General features: G+C 43.1%; 1 protein-coding gene across 1 annotated transcript in view; it reads left to right on the top strand.

The window, feature by feature from the left end:
• OXSR1 (oxidative stress responsive kinase 1) overlaps nucleotides 1-20,848 on the top strand; it is an 89,484-nt gene that overhangs the window by 50,621 nt on the left and 18,015 nt on the right. The window contains exons 5-8 of the mRNA XM_058034301.1: nucleotides 5,159-5,214; nucleotides 14,277-14,386; nucleotides 17,739-17,840; nucleotides 20,390-20,523. Coding sequence (XP_057890284.1) covers nucleotides 5,159-5,214; nucleotides 14,277-14,386; nucleotides 17,739-17,840; nucleotides 20,390-20,523 — 402 coding nt within the window. The remainder of the gene's footprint in view (nucleotides 1-5,158; nucleotides 5,215-14,276; nucleotides 14,387-17,738; nucleotides 17,841-20,389; nucleotides 20,524-20,848) is intronic.

Here is a 20,848-nt window from a genome sequence, read left to right on the forward strand (position 1 = left end):
CACTGTTGTGAGTTTAGGAGTTAATTATGAGTTGCCTTGTGCTGCTGGCTCAGCTCCTGTGTGCAGGCCGTGGTCTTTTAGCACAGCCAGCAGCTGCCAGAGCAGCTCAGAGAAGAGGGAAGCTGCAGTTGCTGTGCCTGCCTGATCCTGGGCAATAAAGCATGTCACTGGGCTGGTCCCCTGCTGGAATCTGTGGCAGCCTGGCTGCTGCTGCTGGGCCTGGCTGCCAGTGGCCACGAGGACCTGCTGAGAGGGCTGTGGATGAGCAGGGATGGAGCAAGCTGTGGACTTGGCCCTCTCTTCCCTGCTCTTGTGCTGGGCTCAGCAGGGAGTATGGAAGCTGCTCTGCCAGCTCTCTGCCATTGGAAAACCTTCAAGCTCTGGGAGATGTTTCAGTCTGGCTCTGCAGTTCAGCACAGCACTGTAACAGGCAGTAATTGCACCTCACCCAAGAGTTTGGGGCTTTAGGTGACTAGTCTTTAGGTTCAATGCTGTGGCATGAAAATGTTGGTGCACACAGCTTTTCTGAGCAGGAACAGGGACATGCTCATGTGCAGCACTTCCAATACAATTGCCTTGAATGCCTTCTCCTGTGCTGCACTGAACGTGCTGACATTTGAGGGGGTAAAAATACTGATCTGCCTGCATGCTGCAAGCCTAGTTTACATTTTGCAGCTCTAAATGTAAAGCTCTTGCCTGTCACCAGCTTTTTATATCCTGGCTTATAAGGCAAAGGGAAGAGGTGGCACAGGTAACAGCATCTTATTGAAGGGAGAGGAATATTTGATGTAAAATGCCACAGATTGCCTCATGTTCAACTGTATGTAGAGATATTGTCCTGGAAGTATTTTACAAATTACTCAGAACAATGTCAACTCCAGCAATTGGTTGCATTCAGCATAAATATTTTGAGTTATTCATTACCATTAAAAGAAAATAGTAATTGTTGCATCTTTCACCTTCTCTTTTTTTAAATGAAACTTGGCAGGACCAAGCACTCCTTCCTCGTGCCAAATTATGCACTATAGAGTTCAGTCCATGAAAATTTATTGTTGCAGTTGATGTAAATTGCATCTAATGGGCAAATGAGTCACGGCTGTGCTTTGTGCTCTAGAGGCACATGCCAGCAGGGTGGAAGCAGAGGCAGAGCAAACAGGGCTTATCTGTTTCCCCTCTCCTGGGACAGTTTTCTTCTCCCTGCTGGGCTGCAGAGCTCCTGGGGTGACACTCTTTGCTCAGGTCCCTTCTGTTGTGGTTGCAGTGGCTGTAACAACCACCATGGGGTTAGGCCAAGGATTGAGGGCTACAGATGAGGGTGGATCTGAGCACTTAGCAGGATTTTAAGGACTCATTAAAATGGGAACAAGCTCAGGATACAGTTCATGTAGTTTCCCTGTGCCCCACTGAACAATTAATTGAGGGGAGTGTGGGAACACATCACTTAAAACTGGGGAGCATCATCTCATTGCCTTCCTGTGCTGCCAATGTCCTGTAGCTGGAGCTTGGCTGTGGTTTTGTTGTTGGGATGAGAGTTGTTCATACAGCACCTCATGCCTGGGGCCCAGCCCCATCCTGCAGGCATTAATGTGATGTAACTCTTGTCTGGTCGAACTGGGAAGCTAAACCAGTTTGGAATGCAGATGGAGAAGGGTTTCTGCCCTCCTGTGAAACTTTTCAAGGCTGATGTGGAGAATCCAGCTCTGCACTGGAGCAAGTCCAAGCCTTTCTTCCCACTCTGGTTGTGAAGTACAAGGTAAATAAAAACATAATCCTTATTTTGTGGAAAGGCTCTTGAAGGCTTTAGGAGAAAGGGAGATGAAGCTGTTGAGCAGGAGTGTCCAGAGCATTATAGCATATTGACAAGAAAGTTTACTCTAGCCTTCTGTAACTTCATTTAAAATGTGATATAATTATTGTTTATGCTAAAGCTGCTTCCTGTTTCCACTGTAGCAATTATGCCAGAGGCACACAATTCATTCCCAGTGTATCAGCCCAGGATATGGCCATTACCACATTAATGGGAAGTGCCTTCAGATTGTTACACTTGGCAATAAACTGTATCCTGGAGTAACAAACTTCTCACCATTCAGCTCACAAGTTTATAAGCATCTCCTGATGAAAACAAACAGGAAAGCACTGATCATCTTTCCCCTGCCTCTTTCCTTCAAATGCACTTAATTTTAAATATGATTTTAGAGGAGAACCTGCTTCAAAGATGCTGCAGCTGCAGCAGTGTATGCTAAAGGAATGGGTGAGTGCTCACCCAGTGTTAAGGCTGCTCTGTGTTCACCTGGTGCTGCTGCAGTGCTGTTACCCTGGGGTAGGGATGGGAGAGCTGGAAATTGCTTCTGTGGAACAAAAGTGACTCCTCAGTGGAAACAGTGACTCCCCAGACATCTTGCTGCCCCATCAGTTTTGGGTGGAGGTGCCAGGCTGGGGTGAGTGATGGCCTTTGCAGAGGGTGGTCACTGTGAGGAGGTGCCACATGAAATGGTGATGTAATTCTGTAGTTTGACTTGCTGATTTGGCCTCCTAGATTTCATATTGTGGCCATGACTTGTTTTAATTTCTTGAACCAGCTTTAGGCATCATGTTTACTGACTTTTGTTTCCAATGAGAAAATATGTAAATTTTAATTAATCCAAGCTGAAGTTAAAAAGAAAGCAGGCCTCTTGATTTGAGGGGTTAAAGGCCTGGAGTCTTTGGGCTCATTTTTTCTATGGGATTCAATCTGAGTGCTTGTTTTGCTACTTCTTGCACTCCAAGCCTGTCCAGCTTCTCTGCTGTGGTGGGATGGTTTGGTGATAGGGAATGCCTGCTGGTTTCTGGCTGCTGATGCTACACCAGTGAAACCTGCCTGAGTTGTTTTGGATTGTGAAGTGTGTGATAGTTGAGACATCATCCTTAGCTTTCCTCAACATCTTCCCTGGCACTTCCTTAATGCTGAGTGTGGTGTGTTGTGGGGGCTTGGTGAGCCACACGTGCAGCTCTGCCAGAGGGGAAGTTTGGGAAGGCTGCACAATTCTGCAGGGCCCAGCTTGGGGAAATGCTCCAGCATCCTGGGCTGCCTTGGAGTCCAGATGGAAAAGGAAATTACTCTTACTCCAGTAAGAGAATTAATAACTTCAACAGGCAACCTCATGCATCCTATTCCTTTCCCCATGACCTGGAACTGGCAGGGCCTCGTGCATCCTGGCTGTCACAGGACAATCAGCTGTGGGTAAACATTTCCAGTAGCATTGCAGAGTTTCCTGAACACCCTGTGTTCCCTCTGAATTAGTGCTGCTGTGCAGGGGCATTCCTGGAGGTGCCTGTGCCAAGCACATTTCACACCCTGTGAGCCAGCTCCTCACCTGGGACACAGCAGGCTCTGGTGCTGTGCTCTCTGTGTGCCCCTGGGGCTGGATCCCAAAGGCATCTTCTGCCTAAATATTGGCAGGGAGCTTTTCCATTGCTCCTTTTTCTGGACCATGAGTTTGTGGGAGCGCAGGGCTCAGTCAGGTTTGTCTCTCTTGTGGCAATTAGCTCAACAGCACCAATTATATTGGATTTAATATGGATGCTAAGGGGGGGAGTGTAGCCACCTGCTTAATTCTGCATTTAATCCCTTCAGGTCCTTCATGCATTTAAGAGCATCCAGTGATGCTGTGTTTTCTGCAATGGCTGCCAGGTGCTGGTTGCAAGAAGAAAACAAAAATCATGCTTCTGGAAGGGAAAATCAGCTTCTTGAGGCTATCAGAGCTGTAAGAAACTCTGAAGTTGTGACACATCTTCATTACTAAAGCAAATAAGAATTTTTCCTGAACTTGTTCTCACACCTGTGCTTCAAACTGGGGTTAGGCTCCAGGATGGGCATTGCTAACAAGAGGTGTACATTTGGCATGACCTGAAATACCAGTTTGAAGGCTGAAGGTGCTGCCAGCTGCAGTTTGCTGTTCATCTTTAGTGGGACTGTCTTATGGACAGTTTTTTCTGCTGTGTGCTGGGGAAAAGCCTTGCCATGCCACTGTCCTAGACTGGATATTGGGAAGAGTCTGACAAATGCTAGTGCTGGAGAGGATGTGTTTAAAATTATCCTGGCTTGTAACTGGCAGTGGCCCAGCCTCCTCTTCAGAACAGCAAAGCCAGGAAGGAGGAGATTTCCAGGGCCTGACTGGGGCTCTTTGGCCAGGCCATCACACCAGTTCTGTTCTCATGATGCACTAGGGAGAAGAGAAAAAAATAGCTTTGGACTTCTTTCTGTATGTGAAAGGATTTGGAATATTTGCCAAAGGCAGTGGAGGGAAAATCTGCTTGTTTTGGGGTTGTTTTCCTCTTTTTGCTCCTGTTCCACGTGGGTTCCTGGGCACTGCAAGCTTAGCAGCCTGTGCTGATGAACAGGGGTGTCTGCTGTGAAGTGCTTCTCTTGGCTTGGCATGTGGAGCAGCCTGTGAAAATAAACTGGAAAACTTCAAAGTGTTTGCAGTGAAAGCAGTGTTCCCCTCAAGAATGGAGGAGTGTTGCTGTTAACCTGAAAACCAGAGCTGTTGGCTAGAAAGGGGAAAGTACAAAACATTCATTGCACAGGCTGGATGTTCTTGTGTTGTTGTTCATTAAAAGAAAAAAAAAAAAAGATAACAGGGAGACTTTTTTTCACTGGCCAAGTTCATTAAGGCAGAAGCAAACAACATTTTTCTGCTCTCTGGATTTTCACCAGTGTATGGGGCTAAACTGATTTCCTGAGGAAGCACAAGAACTTCTGCAGGGCTGGGGAGCAGTGAGATGTGGGGCTGGGTGAGAACCAGATCAACTCACTGGCTCTTGAAGTCTCTCCCCCTAAAGGGGAACATGAGTATCTGACCAGTGCTGGGTTCACTTTTCACCTTTTTAGCTAACTCTAAGAACCTGGGACAAACCACTTTCCTTGCACTTTTAAGGGTACCTTCTGCAAAGTTTTTATTTTTCTTCTCTTGTGTAGTACCTAAAATATAAATGGTATGAACGTTACTTAGTGCCTGCCTACTGAAGTTACAATTAAGTCCTTATTGCTGCATGATTTGAGACAAGAAATACTAATAGAACAAACAAAGGATAAGAAATAATAACCTTTTAATGTATTTTTGTTGGTTGAAGTAAAGATTTAATGACTTCCACTTATTGTTCCTTTATCTTTCTGCAGGGATGTGAAAGCAGGAAATATTCTTCTTGGAGAAGATGGCTCAGTGCAAATTGCAGGTAACTTCCCTGGTAGCTTTGAGTAAACTTTAGGCATAACTGCATATCCAAGGAAATAGTTTACTGATCAAGGAGAGAAACCTGCATAAAAATGTTAGCTTCTAAAACAAACAAAAAATCCAGCAATAAACAAACCACGAACCAAAACTAAAAGCCAACCCAGAGTTTATTACCTCTTGTTATCTTAAAATACTATTACTTGGAATAATGACAATCAGCAGATATAAATCACTTGATTGTGAAGTCCTCAGAATCAATAGATCAGATAAAGTTCTTGGCATAAGCTAGTCAGATTTTGACATGAGCAAGTTTGTAGGCCTGGAAGTGGAGTGCCCAGAGCTCACTGATTTATCATTGACCTGTGAAGTGGTTTTCCACAGGTCTCTGGTGAAAGGTGGACACATCCATCAGGAGGAAATGGGCATATCTGATGGTAAAAGTCATTTAAGGAAAGATCAGCTGGTCAAACTGCTCCTGTGGATGCTCCCTGCTCTGCTTCACTTGAGCTGCATGGCAGAGAGGGTGTTTGAGTGGCTGCCCTGGCCCAGCCCAAGCTGGGGTGAGCTGGAACTCTTGGGAGCAGTCATGCAAAGCAGAACTGCTCAGACAGTTGCTTTAGCTCATGCAGATGTGCCTGGAGATGTCTGCTGCACTCACTGCTGACATGAGCTGCAGCAGCAGAGCTGTGCTGGAAACAGTCCTGGGTGGGGATAGACCATGTGGAAAAGGGGACTTGGGGAGTGTTGTGCCCCCTGATCCTCTCCTGCTGTTTTATTTTGTTTCATACATGTTCCTACAGACTTCATCCTTCTTTTCAGAAATCAAGAATTATGCCCCATCCCTGAAAACACTCAAAATTGAATGAGGCTCTGAGCTACCTGTTCTGGTTGGAGGTGTCCCTGCCCATGGCAGGGGGCTGGACAAGATGACCATTAAAGGTCCCTTCCAACCCAAACTATTCTGAGTTTTTGATTATTATTATTATTACAGACTATTAAGTAAGCCAAGATTTTTGGAGAGTACATTTAGAACCTGTGATATTTGTTTTTCCTTCTCTTCCCATGGTGCTGTTTTCCTATCCTGAATACAATTTTTCTCCAGTTCTCCTTTCCTCAGTACTGTGTTCTTCCCATGGATCTTGTAGTGCCTTTCCAGTCCTAGTGCCACCTCTAGCTGGGGAGCAGAGCTTTGTCCCCTCCTGCCATCCTGGCAGACATCCCTGTACATGTGTAACATTTTCAATCCCATCTTTATTTGGGAAGAGCCATGTCTGTGTCTGACAAGGTCTCTTCTTTAGTGCCCTGTCCTGTTGGTAGAGTCACAGCAGTGGTCAGGCCAGTGTGGTGGGAATTTAGGGACAAGGCAGTGACAGTTGTGTGGGGGAGAAGTGCCTGTAGCATTGTTTATTCCTTTGCAATATCTATGCTTGGCTTTGTATCTTGGAATGAAAGGTGTAGATTTTCCACCAGGAAGCAGAACATGTTGCAATGCAGTTTTTTCTAGGTAGCTCTCCTCTCTGTAGAGGACAATGAGCCCTTTTACAGGACATAACACCTATTTCTGTTTAAAAACCTGAAGTGTCTTTGTGTTCTTTTTTAAATCTCCTGGTTTCCTTAATGCCTGCTGTTACATTTCTGATGAGGTGTAAATAATTCAGTTATGTGGCAGCTGATGGAAGGTAGGGAGTGGCTTCCAAAATGCTCAAAGGAGCAGACTTTATGCAGTGAAATCCTACATTTTTTCCATGATAGGACCAAGATATAACATGTTGGATTTGTAATTGCACAAGCTTTTGATGCTCTTTTGGGAGAGGCTGCAAAAAGCTGTAACTCAGAATGTTTCTGCCAGCCTAGAGAGAGCTGCTTGTGTTTCTCTTCCACAAGGCTGTCAGGGCTTGCCTTTTTTGTATTAAGGCTCACTAGCAATAGATATTTGTGTATTTTTTCTGCTGAGCAATTTTCAGTTGATAAATAGATTTAAGGTTGCCTGGTCTTAGCTCTGTGCATTTCAGAGGATTTGTTTTGCCTGTGATTGTACATGTTCCCCAGACTGAACTGCTCGTGGTTTAAATGTGCAACACCTAAATGATGAAATTCATCTCTCTGCATATCCTGTGAAAGCAGCACTCAGAGATCTGCAAAGTTCCTCTTTACAAATTCTTTCTCTGAACATGCAGAAGGACCAACCCTGCCACCTTTCATCAGCCACAGCAGGGCCACTAAACCAAGGTCAGAGGGTTCACTGCAGTGGCAGGAAGCACTCCAGTTTCTGTGGAGGCAGCTGATGACTTGAAAGAAATGAAAATAAATGAATGAATAATAGAGAAGAGCCTGACCTGGTCATAACATGAGATTTTGTTTCTGTGGGAATTTCTGACACTTAAGCTTCCTTGCCTCCTGACCCAGGATGAAGTAGCAGAATTTCTGGAGAATTTTTTGAGGAGGAAAAAATGCTGGAAGCAAACCAATCCTAATAAAATAAGATTTGTTTCAGCAAGATCAAAGCACTTGCTTTTTGACAATAATATTAATGCATATTATGAATAATTCTGTTGATTGTTGAGTGCTTCAATTATGGGCTGGATGACATCACTTCGTTCCCATGAAACAAAAACTCTAAAGTTTCTCTGGAAAGTTACACCACGAGATAAAAAACAAAAGATTGATCAGCTGTGGAATGTAGCCTGAGGGTTGGAGTGAATGGGACACCTCCCTGCAAGGAGCTGGTTTGGTATACATGAAAAATTTAAATCATGTGGCAAGGAAGAAAGACTTCCATTCTTTTATAATGACTCCTTCCCTCCTGCCACTCCTCTATCCAAACTGCCTGTGAACAGTTGTTGAGAAGGTCTTATTCAATCTTTGGCTTTTCTGACCTTGTGTTGCTGTGCATTTCCTCCTGCTTGACTCAATTCCTGCTCCTTGTCCCTGATGAAATGTAATTCTCAAATGGAAATGAGGAATGTACATCTCAATCTGGAGATCCTTTGAGGGGAAAAAGCCAAGGTGCATTTGAGATTGAGTGGAAACCTCACTGCAGGACTGTACCTCCACAACGTGTTGGTGAATTTAACTGCTTGAAACTTTCACTGTGTGGAATTCATGGCAGTAATTTTGCTGCACTCACTATTACACAGTTCTAACCAGTGGAAATTAAAGCCTCTTTTGTGAATTTTGGGCTGTGCAATTCTGCTAAGGCTGAACAGAAAAAGCAACTTGATGAAGGTGTGTCAGACATTTCTCAGGTTCTTTGTAACCCTGAATTGGTGTTTGTGCATTTGGGGAAAGCCACTGTGGGAGCACTGTGAGTTGAGGTTGCTGCAGGTAAAGAGATGGAGAGATCTGTGAGCTCAGGGGCATCTGCTGGAAGTGGGAATTCTAAAAATTCCTCTAATGGCTTGCACAAATTTCCCAGCCTCCTCCTCAGGTCTTATTTTTACTCATGACTCTATTTTTAACTGTGTCTCTGCTTTGGCTTTCAAAAAGTGCATCCACTGACCCAAGGAGAAAATTGCCTTTAACAGATCCAGCTGACCAGTGAGACCTAAAGTGAGGCCGTTTGCTTCTATCTTAACATTTCTTTTTTTTCCCCAAGGGCACTTGGGCTTGTGGCTTGGCACCAAGTTTTTGGTGCCTGTTACAATTCACAGTGTCACTTTCTCAGTTTGAAGTGTTCTCCTTCACACTGGATTAATCTGCCTTCTGGAGAGAGCAGGACTCTTTCCCAGATACCATTGTTCAGGGCTGTGCTGACTGTGGTTGCAATGTAAATGGAGATAGCCACGTTCCTTTGTGTTCCAGCCTCTCCATGGCAATTACTTCATTTCTTTTAATCAGAGCATAAAACCTCTTTGCTCTGGCATTTATCAGCTCCCTGGAGTCTAAAAGTGCACGGATAAAAACACTCTGTCAACATAAAACTGCATCGGCATCAGTATTGATGCATAAACCAGGAGATGGCTTCTCACAGTAAGCAAGGCTTTGCATTTGTCAGTTTATTTAATTATGCAGGAGCTATAAATTACTGTGAAATGAAGTGAACTTCTTGATAGACTGGGAAGGGATGGGAGAGGTTGAGGAGAAACTCTCCCAGGATGCATGAGACTTGCTCAGTATGAGCCACGCTTCAGCCATGGCATGATGTGGGCATCCTACTGAGACTGAATTCAGACCATATCTTTGTTTCCCCCTGATTTTATCCACTGGGATATTAAATAATGCTGCCACCCACCCCTCTGAGATTGAATGTGGTGATACAAGTGTCTGTCTGAGAGGCACACATCCCTCCATGTGTGGAATTTTTTGGTTCTGGAGGCAATAACACAATCTCTTCAGGATTTAAAATCAGGAATTCTCAACGCGCACTCCCGAGCGGTGCCTGCAGTGTCAGCCATGGTCTGGGCAGGCCGTGTTGCCAAGCAGTTGAAGTAGATTGAGATTTCACTAAGTTGTTCAGGACTTGCTAATTGATCCTGGGCAAATTGCCTAACCCCTCTCTCTTTATCTATTTATAAAACGGGGATAGTTAAGGCCAGGCAAAACTTGTGTAACTGAATTTGTGTAACTTTCCACAAATCCATGCCAGCTTGTCACCGGTTCGCTGTGTTCCTGACTGCTCTTAATTCATGGCACTAAAATAGCCCTCTACATAAACATAGAGCTATGATGCAGGCAGTGTCATTCCCCACTTTCCCTTAGGAAACGCTAACTTTGGGAGATTAAATTGCCTGAACAAGGGGCAAAGCACAAATCTAACTTGGGAGGGGAGTGTTGATTGAAGGGTTCGCTCGAGGAGCTTGTGTTGTATCATGAACACCTTGGAGCCTCTTCTGCCTTTCAAAAAAAGGGCCAAAAGTACTTTTCTCTATGATTGGTAGAGACTTCTAGGGCCTCTCCTGCAGCACAGAGTTGTGAAATAACTTTTTCTTTGTGTCACTGGTACTATCTGTGTTTCCTGAAGAGATGTTGCACTGTTTGATTGTTGAAACCACTTGTGAACGTCTCTGAGGGCACTGGGTGGCGTCACCCAGCCTGGGATTTATCATTCTGAAGTTCCTTTGTGAAGCAGGAGGACAAGTGTGCATTTACAGATCCAACACCACTGTGCATCAATCTAGACTTTAAAAGGAAAGAAGCCTTTGATTCTTGTTCTCCAGTAATCTTCCTTTTATCTGGTGTCCTACCACCTGCTGTGTTCTCAGCACAAAATTGCTATTTATCACGGCCTTCCTCTTCTTGCTGCCAGCTTCATTCATCTTCAGTGCTCTAAAAGCTTTAGGGTTTGCAGGAAAGCACTAAGTAAAACTACAGATATTTCCTGATGGTGAACAACTGAACAAGAAGGAAGGTGACCAGTGAAAATAACATGTAGTGCTGTCTTCTGAAGTGCTTTTTGTTTAAAGACAACTCAAAGTGAGTTTGAAGTCAAAATTGAATTATTCTGTTTTTCTGCCCCTGTTGAAGTTGAAAACTGCTTTAGGGTCTGATTCAAGCACACCAAACTCTGTAGGAGCCCCTCTGGTGTCAGCAGGTTTGAGTCCTGGTTCTTAGTGCACATTCTTCTTTTCTTTCCCTTCTATGCACCTTGTAAGTAGCTACATGTAGTAGCTTGGGCTTTTTAGGATTTAGGTAATGTTACAATATGAGAGGGCCAAGGAGAGATTATTTTAAACAGCTGCCATCTAGATTTGGATGAAACAACCTAGAATATGGTAGAAATGTGTCTTCCTCAGACACCTTCCTGCAGTGGTGCCTGTTGTGATGTGGTCCTGCCACAGCACTCTTATGTTCTGAGTTGTTTGTACTGGCTCTTCCTTTTCAATTTCTACATTTCCAGAGTGGCCAGAGTAGTTTTTAAGTTTTGAAAATTTGGATACCATAGTGCCAGGAATTGTTGCCTCATGGCATGCTTTTCAAACACTACTCTGCAACTTCAATGCCACTGTAGAGTGTCCTGTAGGATATGTGGTTTGCAGCACATTTCTGCTGGAAGAGACAAAATTGGCCATATTTTGTGCAGAGCCTGCATCAGCAGGATTGAAATCCATCCTGGATTGGTTTTGCTGTGATATGCAAGTCTGGAAATACACATCTTTATGGGTATTGTTTTTTTAGCAATCTTTTTAGCAATCTTTGGTTTAAATGACTGAAACAGCTCCAACAGATGAATCTTTTCTACTTTGCTTCAGAAAAATAGAAAAAAAAAAAAAGATCTGGCCACTTCCATCCAGACCATCCAGACACCCTGGAGACTGTTGTTTGCTGTCAGATTGCTGGAAGTCTGTAGTTTTTGGGCTCCTTTGGGATAGCTGACAGTCGGTGGATCCCCAGCAGTGGTGGTTGCTGGTATTGCAAGCCAGCCCCAAGCGTTTCCAATTCCTCCCTGTCTCTGGTGATTCAGTCCTTGCCAGTTATCCCCCCAGTGAGCCAATGTAAACCACGAGCTGCCATGGAAGAGTACAAATGTGTCCACACTTCAGAGCTATCCTCAATTTCATGGATTTCCCCATTTTCTGGAGTTCAATTCATTTGCAATAACCCAGTTCTGCTTTAACCTTTCTGGGGGCAGAGAGACTGAGGCACAGATGGTTCCAACTGCTCAGGAGAAGGAATTTAACCTGAACTTGTGGTTGGAGTTGTGTTTTATTGCTTTCCAGATATTTCCTGAGAGCAGGCACATTCTTATCTGAATAGCTGGGGCTTGGATAAAGTTAGTAAGATGACATTTGAGAAGATGGTCCCAAAGTCATTCCTTACAGGGGAGTAGCACAGGCTGTTTTAGCCCACTGGAAATGAGGGAAATTAATTGGGAAAACATTAAATAAATCAACCACGTAATGAAATAAACTTTAATTCCATTTAAGCTTTCTTCAGATGGCAGATGTAAGGGCCTGATTTCCATCTGGAATTTATAAACCCGGGTTTGATGTGAGATGTGGTGAATTCTGTGTGAAGGACTTGTGTTTTTACTGCTGGAATGCTTTTGCTTTGAATGGCATTTCCTTTCCCCTCAAAATGACTGCATGGAAACTTGAGGTAAGATAATATGTGCAAGTTCAAATCCAGCACATCACAATAAAATGCTGATGGCACTTGGACAAGTTTCTGTTAGTATTATCTTATTTAAAAGAACTTCTGATTGCTCTTGTGTTTAGAACAATAGATCTTGGGAGACTTCCTGTAATGAGCAGTGAAAGGCAGCTTTACTCTGAATCTTTTAGGGAGCTCCTGCAGTTTCTGAGAAAAGCAAAAATGGTAAATGCTCACATGGAAGATCTCAAAGCAAAAATCATTATTGCAAAAAGGGTTTCCAGAAGATTCAAATTGCAGTACTGATGGAGACAGTGATCCATCTAGGAGTGCTAAAACTCCAAGCATAGCAGGAAGCCAAAATACCTTTGGGAATAGAAAAAAAACAGGTCAGCACATCTGCAAGAGCTGAATCCTAATGATAGGCTTTTGTTAGTGCTTATTTTAGCCCTGTGATTTCTATGCAACTTTATTTAATGTCACCTTGCAGTTACCATGTCTGGTACTTCAGTGGGCACTGAGTTCCTCTCCTGGAAGTCTCTGCTGAAGTGAGCTGGAAGCTTGCAGCATCTTCTGAGTGATAATTTCAGAGGTGTTTCTCAAATATTGAAATTCTAATGAGAAGTGACTCACTGCACTGCTGGTGTGATGCAGAGGGAACTTGGGACAGTCCTCATATGGATACCATGACTTAAACATTGTAAGGAGGGATCTTATGTTGCAGTTAATTCTCCAATTTCACATCCTTACACCATGGAGTAACTCTGACTCCTCTGGCCACAGAGGCAAAGGCTTTTATATTTTGCATTGTCAGCAGAGTTTCAAGAATTTTCAAACCAGTTGTGGCCAAGAACATTCTGGTTTTATGTTAAATAGCCCTGGAATTTCAGAGTTTGCCCTCCAAGTCTGTCACCTATCTCAAAAATGGCATCTGATATTTTGATTGCTTGTACTGTGTTTAAAAAAAAAAAGTGTGTGTGTGGATAAAGTTATGGGGAATTGAGTTATATATTGAGTTATAGGCCCATTGCAGGCCTGTAACTCAGCAATACATAAATAGTGTGGTTTGGAGTAGTTCTGTGTTAACAGTTTCTCTGTCACTTGCTTTTTATTTTTATTTTTTCTCCAAACAAAGTGCCATCCTCTCTTGAATGACTTGGTTGCCAGATCTTTGGTAATGCTCTTCTCTGAACAAACATACTTTATTCTGTCCCTGTATGCTGCTGCTGGTAACAGATTCTATTTTCCATGCCATTCTTAATTACATAAAACATGAGGTTATACAGCATAGTTTTCACATAAAAGAGTGATTTGTTCCAAGAAATGCAATTACCAGTGAGCACAAAGGGCATCCTGGTTTGTGAAAGGTGTTTCAGGTGGGGTGATGCTGTGCAGGGTGTGAATCAGTGTCTGTGAGGTTTCCCTGGGATGCTCAGGCTGGTCTGTGGCACGTTCAGTATCATCAGTCTGAGGTCCTGTTAAAGCACTGAGCATTTCAGCCATGGAGGATTATCAAATAAAACATGTTCTGGTAATAAAACATCCAGAATAAAGGGCTGATAGCTCAGTTAGAACAGTTAAATGCTTTCAGGGGACTTTTTCTCACCCAGCTTGATTGCTGTGGATGTTAGAGGATGCTGCTGGAGGGTCAGAGCAGTTCTGTGTGTATGCAAATGCAAATCCAGCTCTGGCTGGCAGGGCAGGTTTGTACAGCAGCAGGGCTGCTGGGGCACTGTGGGCAGGCTCTAATGTGACCAGTGGGCTGTGATGGAAAGTGGAATTTTCCTCTTTGCCAGCCAGGGCTGAAAGCTCTGCTGTCCCCAGGAATTGAATGGTGAACTGCTGAATGGCAGTTCATGTACCAGCACTCAGAGCTAACTGTTGATCATTCCTCCTTTATTAGGAAACTCCTCATGCATGACTGCATGGTCTGGTACTTAATGGGTGGCTGGGAATATGAGGGGAAAGAGGGGACAGCCCTTCAGTTTGCTCAGGATGTGTTCTTAATAAATTCTGCTTTTGTTTTCTTTTCAGACTTTGGTGTTAGTGCGTTCCTGGCCACTGGTGGTGACATTACCAGGAATAAAGTCAGGAAAACCTTTGTGGGCACACCTTGCTGGATGGCACCAGAAGTTATGGAACAGGTGAATTGTTTTTCCCAGTGTCCTCTGAGCTGATCTGCACCTGGAATTCCCTGTTATCAGCAATGACTATGTTTATTTCTAACTAAGATGATAATTTGAAACCCCTGAAGGGTTTTCTTAAACTTGCCTATTGCAGCCAGACTCTTACTGGGGAATGTAAAGTGTTCAGTAGATTTTTGCCCCATTGCTTCTCTTCAGGCTCCTGCCCAAGGTGAGGATGAGACAGCTCAGTTGTTGCATAAAGAAGATAAACCTGCCCCTCCCTTTTGCATGAATGTGAGGTAGAATAGAAATATAGAAAATGGAAACATGGTAAATATGCCATACACAGCTCAGTAATGTGCTCTTCATCTGCAAACATAACATTTGGGGTAGTTAGTTGTGATATGTCAGAGTGGGGAGTTAATGCAGTATAATAACCTGCATTTGACTTCATTCAGGTTTTTAACTTCTTTTTAAATGCTGAGGAATGCTTGCCTCTCCCCCTTCTTCCTCTGCATCTCATAAAATATGTAATACTTCTTCCCCTTGCATGGAGAAATGCCACTTTTTGTCCTCCACTGCTTCTAGACTGAACTACAGAAGCTTTGTCTGTGTGACTTCTGCTGAATGACACCTGGAAACTTTGTTTAATGTAAAATTGCTGCCCATTTCTGAGCAAGATTCACAAAGAAAATTGTACCACAGTCTTGCCAAGGCATTTGCAGTCGCTGTCGATGGCATTGATGTTCACTGCCACGAACATTCTGAAAATTATCCCTCATGCCCTTAAAATCAGTTTGACAGAGGCCTGGGTTTCTGACAGGTGTGCTAAGCAGAAATATAACTGGCTATAAATGGGTTTCCATTTTTCTTTCCAATTTTTTTTTTAATATTTAAGGATTTGTTTTATTAAAGTAAATCCACCCTGATACGTTGCTCCTTGCTGTTGTTTCCAGAAAAATATTTTGAAGCTTGGGAGGATCTTGAGTAAGACTCCCATGTATATCTGTATCTAAAATCAAATGCAGCTAAACACAAGTGCCTTAAAGTGCATTTTTTTTCCAATATCTAAAACTCCCTAAGGAATAGAGATAATTTTGGAGTAACTTAAATATATTATTGATGAAGGCTTGTTCAATGTTTGGCCTTTTCAGTGGCTCCCCATGGTGGGACTGAGGGGCCAGTGCATCTCAGCACTGCTGCAGCCTCCTCAGAGTGCAGGACTAACAGGGCAGGATAAAGCAACATTTCCATAGTCAGGGCTGTCTTTGCAAACTTGATTCTGATCTGCTTCACTGTCATATTTTTCTGGATTTTTAAAAATTTAATTCTTAGTTAAAATAAATAAAAATTGAGTATTTGGTGGTTTTGAAGGTAGGTCAGAGCTGTCCCTTGCTTTTCTGTCCTGTGTGTCCTGCCCAGAGCTCAGCAGCCTGGCCAGGACCTAATGGTGCTGCTCAGGCTCTTTGCAGCTGCAGTCCTCAGGACAAAAGGAAAAAATGCCTTAAAGAGGGAGCTAAAATGGGAAATGAAGATTTCAGGGACAATATGAGGGGTGGTTCCCCACAAATGTGTTTCCAAAGGAGGAGGTAAGTTTTTTACAGAGCGCAGTACCTGCACCAAGGCTGTGCACATGTAAGCAGTTGCAAATATCAAATTAAAGCAGTATTTTAATGGGATGCTGATGATGCTGGAGTGAAATCCTTCAGTGTCCATGAGATGATCTTGCTGCCTTCCAGCAGGTGTCACTCTGAGCCACTGCATCCAGCTGGCAAGAGGGACAGAGGGCTTGCTCTAAGTTAGCCTTTCACATGTAGATATTATCCACCAATTCCATCTGGTTTACTTCAGCACCTTTAAATTCCTCCAGAATGTTAATGTTTGATTGCTCAAAATTGTCTTTTAATGTATGGTCACTCGATGGATTTATGGCAAAAAAAGAAGTTGATGAGAAAAATGAATGTTGGTATAAACTGTCTGCAGGGTGGTGACCAATGTATAGGACAGATGTCAAGATGAACTACTGCAGACAGTTTTGAGCTTTTTAGTTTTCACTTGCAAGCAGGATTATGTGAAATAATGAAAAAAACCCTTGCACTGAACTGTTAAAATCTTATCAGCAAATGGAGAGATGTACAGTGTATTGGTGTGCTGCAAGAATAAATGAAAGATGGAGCTAAGAAATGCCCAAAAGTTATTCTCCAAACCTAAAACTGGTGTGAGAAGACAAAACAAACCACCCTTACAGTGTATTTCTTCTTGTCCTGTGCTCTTTTAAATGTTACTAGATATCTGCTTGTTTATTTAACTGACTTGAAATCTGTTCAAAGTCATGGCATCCATAAACTGAGGCACTTGAAGAAACATTTCAGACTTTTAGGGCTCATGAAAATTGTGCTTGAAGAGTGGAAGAAATCAGTGCAAGATATAAATTCCTGTCTCTATTGCAAGTTTCAGTCCAACTCTAGTATTACATGACAAATAGTACAGGAGGGGTTTTTGTTAGCTTGCCAAGATTCAAGATCCTCTTTAAGGTAGCTTGGGGATTGCTTTTTGGCTGCATCACAAGGAGTGTCTTTCTGAAGCCTGTTAGGTTAGCTGAGCACAGTACCCTGTTAGCTCTGCTCTGATCCAATTTTCATTTTTCCATAGTGTAGTTAGAAGAAATACAAACCATCCTAAGCAACCAAAATGCTTTGATTTTCAGAGCTGCTCTTGAAGTTAGTACATAATGTCTCTCCCCTGCAGAGGAGAAAGCAAGTGCCAAAATATTACCTAATGATAATGAGGAAGTAACTGCTTTGGCATATGAAATATTTTTTCCTGTGCAGGAGGGGAAGTAAATGCTATAAATTTTCCTGAACAAGCCTGTGTTTAATGTCAAGTGCAGAAGCTACTGTTAATTAGTGGAGGGAAACATTAGTCTGCAGGCAGGAATGAGGGGCTTTTACTGGGCTGGTGTGCTGTGAAGTTGCAGGATGGAGCATATTTGCAGTCAGGTTGATTAAAAGTGTAGTGAGGCAGGTGTCCCAAGGGGTAGCAGTCCATCTATTAACTATGAGAGTTTTATTGCACTGTGTAATGAATCTCTGTGGCTGTGTAGAAGTCAGAGCCTGGGTTAGCCCAGTGCCCCTTTATGTTCTGCAGTGGAGTTTATGGCAGAGCAGTCCTGGTTTTGTACCATGCACAGCCATGATTTTCATCAGACTGTGAGTTCTAAAACACCTCCTGGAAGGTGTGAGGAGCTGGGGGAGAGAAGGGAGAAAGTGTTGTTTCCATCTCTGTAGTGCTGGTCTTTCCAAATTCGTGGGGAAAGGGTGTGTGAAAGGACAGCAAGAGGCACATGATAACATCCTCTAATATTTTTCAGGTCAGAGGATATGATTTCAAGGCAGACATCTGGAGCTTTGGGATCACTGCTATTGAACTGGCCACAGGAGCAGCTCCTTACCATAAATACCCTCCGATGAAGGTGAGCAGATCTCCAGATATTTGTGGAAGATAAGGGATCAGTGTGTTCTCTGCATGTTTTCAGGAATTTGGCTAGCATGTTGCACAGAAGAGTTTGTCCTCTCAACTTAGCACATTGCATAGAAGAATTTGTCCTTTCAACCTGCACTTGTGGATCATGATGTTCTGGGATGTATCGAGTCACCTTTTAAAAATACCCCCCTTCATCAGCATTATCTGAACCTGCAGTTTTTATTTAGATCCTGAGTCTCACCATTCTTAAGGAAAGTGCTGTGTGTTTTAAACCTCTGAAGTCAGCAGTTGTTTTTAGGGTTGTAAATAATGATCTAGAATGCCTTATGGGCACTCAGTGACACTTGGCTAGCCATTCTTTCTCTTGCACTGATAATCCTTCTTAATGCCTGTCAGACATTCTCTTGATACCTCTCCTGTTACCAGTTATCCAAAAGAATGTTTAATTTTGTTTAACACTGACAATCCTGTCAATCACTGATCCAGTTCAAAGTACCACATCAGTGTGATAGTGTGGTGTTGTCAACAATAGTATTTTATTAAGGTTGAAATTAATGAAATGTTCTTATTTAAACCATGACACACCAAAATTCTTTTTCAAATATCTTGAGCCTTAGATCACCTTATAAGTTTGGCTAACTCTTCGTTTTGTGACTCTTGGACCAGGAGCTGCTTCTAGCCTGCTGCTCATCTCCTTTGTGATATCTGATGAGGCTTTGTCTTGATCACAAAACTTTAAGCCTCTTTGGCCCATCCTCTTGAAGACCAGTCTGGTTCCCCTCCTGAAATGTGTGGTCCTTGGGATCAAACACGAGCATGTGGAGACCTGTTCTACCCCAGGGCTCATGGTTAGAGCAGTGACCTGGGATGTCAGGCCTGTGGGTGTCAAGTCCCTCCATTGTTGGTAATGCAACAGTGATGTTTCACACAACACATAGTGATGGGACAAAGGGGAGTGGCTGTAAGCTGAAAGAGGAGAGATTTAGATTAGATGTAAGGAATTCTGTATTGTGAGGGTGGTTAGGCACTGGAATGAGTTGAGAAGCTGTGGATGCACCATCCCTGGAGGTGTTCAAGGCTAGGCTGGGTGGGTATTGGAGCAGCCTGGGCTAGTGGAAGGTGTCCCTGGGCATGGCAGGGGGATTGGTATTAAATGAAGTCTCTTCCAACCCAAACCATTCAGTGACACTGTGGACAAACTCTCATTTTTGCAGTCTTACCTGCTGAAGTGCTGTGGGAGTTGGGTGTCACTTCTTCAGGCCCTGGGTGCATCCCCTCCCACACCACAATCACAATGGCATTTGGAAATCCAGCTACTCCTCACTCAGAACAGACACATCCATGCCAAATGCATGGACTTTGCACAGGGTTAACTCTTGCAAAACAGAATTACTTCTAAGAATTGTCATCTATATGCAGGGACTGTTGAGAGGCTAAGTAGTTCAGAAATGCCATTGAATTTCCTACAATATCAGTGGCTGTGGCAGAGCAGAGAGCAGTTCAGGGGAAAGTGCTGCTGGTTTAGGTGCTGCTGGTTTTATTGATATTTCCTTCTGGGCTGTGATTATTGGTAGCATCTTACAGCAGCTCCTGCAATTTTTACTTCAATTTATTGTGGTTTCAATGCACAGGATGGAGCTTTGAATACCAACAGCACCTATTTAGTATCAACAGCACCTACTTAGTGCTGTCATATGCTGGATAGAATTGAATTCCCAGTTCTGGGAGGTTTGGTTGCAGTCATGCAGCCTGTAAGAAGCCTTCTCTATTTTATTTACTGAATATAATTTTATTGCACTGCAGATTAATTTTGTTATGCAGCAAAATTACTCATGCATTAAGTGACCCTTCAAGGAGTGGGGAAGAAAGCAGGGAATTCTGTCATGAGCTGTGTAATTTCAGCTAGATTGATGGGCTTTTGCTGCCCTAAGCAATGTAGCTGTTGAAAGCTATTTAAATGTGCTATGTGCTGTTTCCTCTTCTAAAAATAGATATTCATCTGTATGTAGGTGACAAGTGGAAATGGAAATGAGTAATTTTCTTCCTTTCCTTCAGAATATTTAAGTGATGTGGGGGAAAGAACCAGTTTGCCTTGATAGCTGCTTATGTGAGAAATGTCTTCACCTGCTGTCACATTGGTACATGGAAGTGAACTCGTGTATCTTTTTATGTTGCTCCTCTGTCTTTAATTTGATTTCTAGCTGAGAAATACCTCAGGGAGGTACATTGAATCAAAAGCTTTGCACAACTGCTCATCCTGAATGAGGAAAACTGGTAAAATTCTGCTCTGCTTGCACTTTTAATCCCACAAAGCAGACCTGAAAAGACATTCCAGCCTTGTGTTTGACCCACAGACTGCAGTGTGGGCCAAGAGATGGGATGGGATGCAGTAACTTAAATTGTGGGTCTTTGTTGTTTACACATCCTTGTTGACTCAGATGCTTGATGAAAGTGCTTGTCTAAAATACATTTTCCCCAAGATCTGTCTCTGACAAAACCCAAGAAAGATCTCATTGCCAATAGCAATAATTATTTCAGGTTTTAATGCTGACACTACAAAATGATCCTCCATCTTTGGAAACTGGTGTGCAAGACAAGGAGATGCTGAAGAAATATGGGAAATCATTTAGGAAGATGATTTCATCGTGCCTACAAAAAGACCCTGAAAAAAGGTAAGAATGGATCACACCAAAATAAATTAAAATAAACAAGCAAACAAAAAAAAACCCCCTAACCCAGAAACATCATTTTGTTCCCTATTTTTTGAAGTTGGTATGCTCTGTGCCCCTCCAACCTTTCAGTCACAAGGAACACAGCAGTCTTGCTGTGTGGAAACAAATTCTGTCCTTATTTTTATGGATAAATGTCTGGCCCTGTGCCTGGCCAGGGCACACATTTTCCATTTGGGTTAATGAGAGTGCATCCCAGTCCAGTGCCTGGGTAGGGCCATTCTCCCTTGGCCACCTCCAGCAGGTGACTTCAGTTCATGTTTTGTTC

The sequence above is a fragment of the Melospiza georgiana genome, chromosome 1, assembly GCF_028018845.1.
Source record: "Melospiza georgiana isolate bMelGeo1 chromosome 1, bMelGeo1.pri, whole genome shotgun sequence".
NCBI classification, from domain to species: Eukaryota; Metazoa; Chordata; class Aves; order Passeriformes; family Passerellidae; genus Melospiza; species Melospiza georgiana.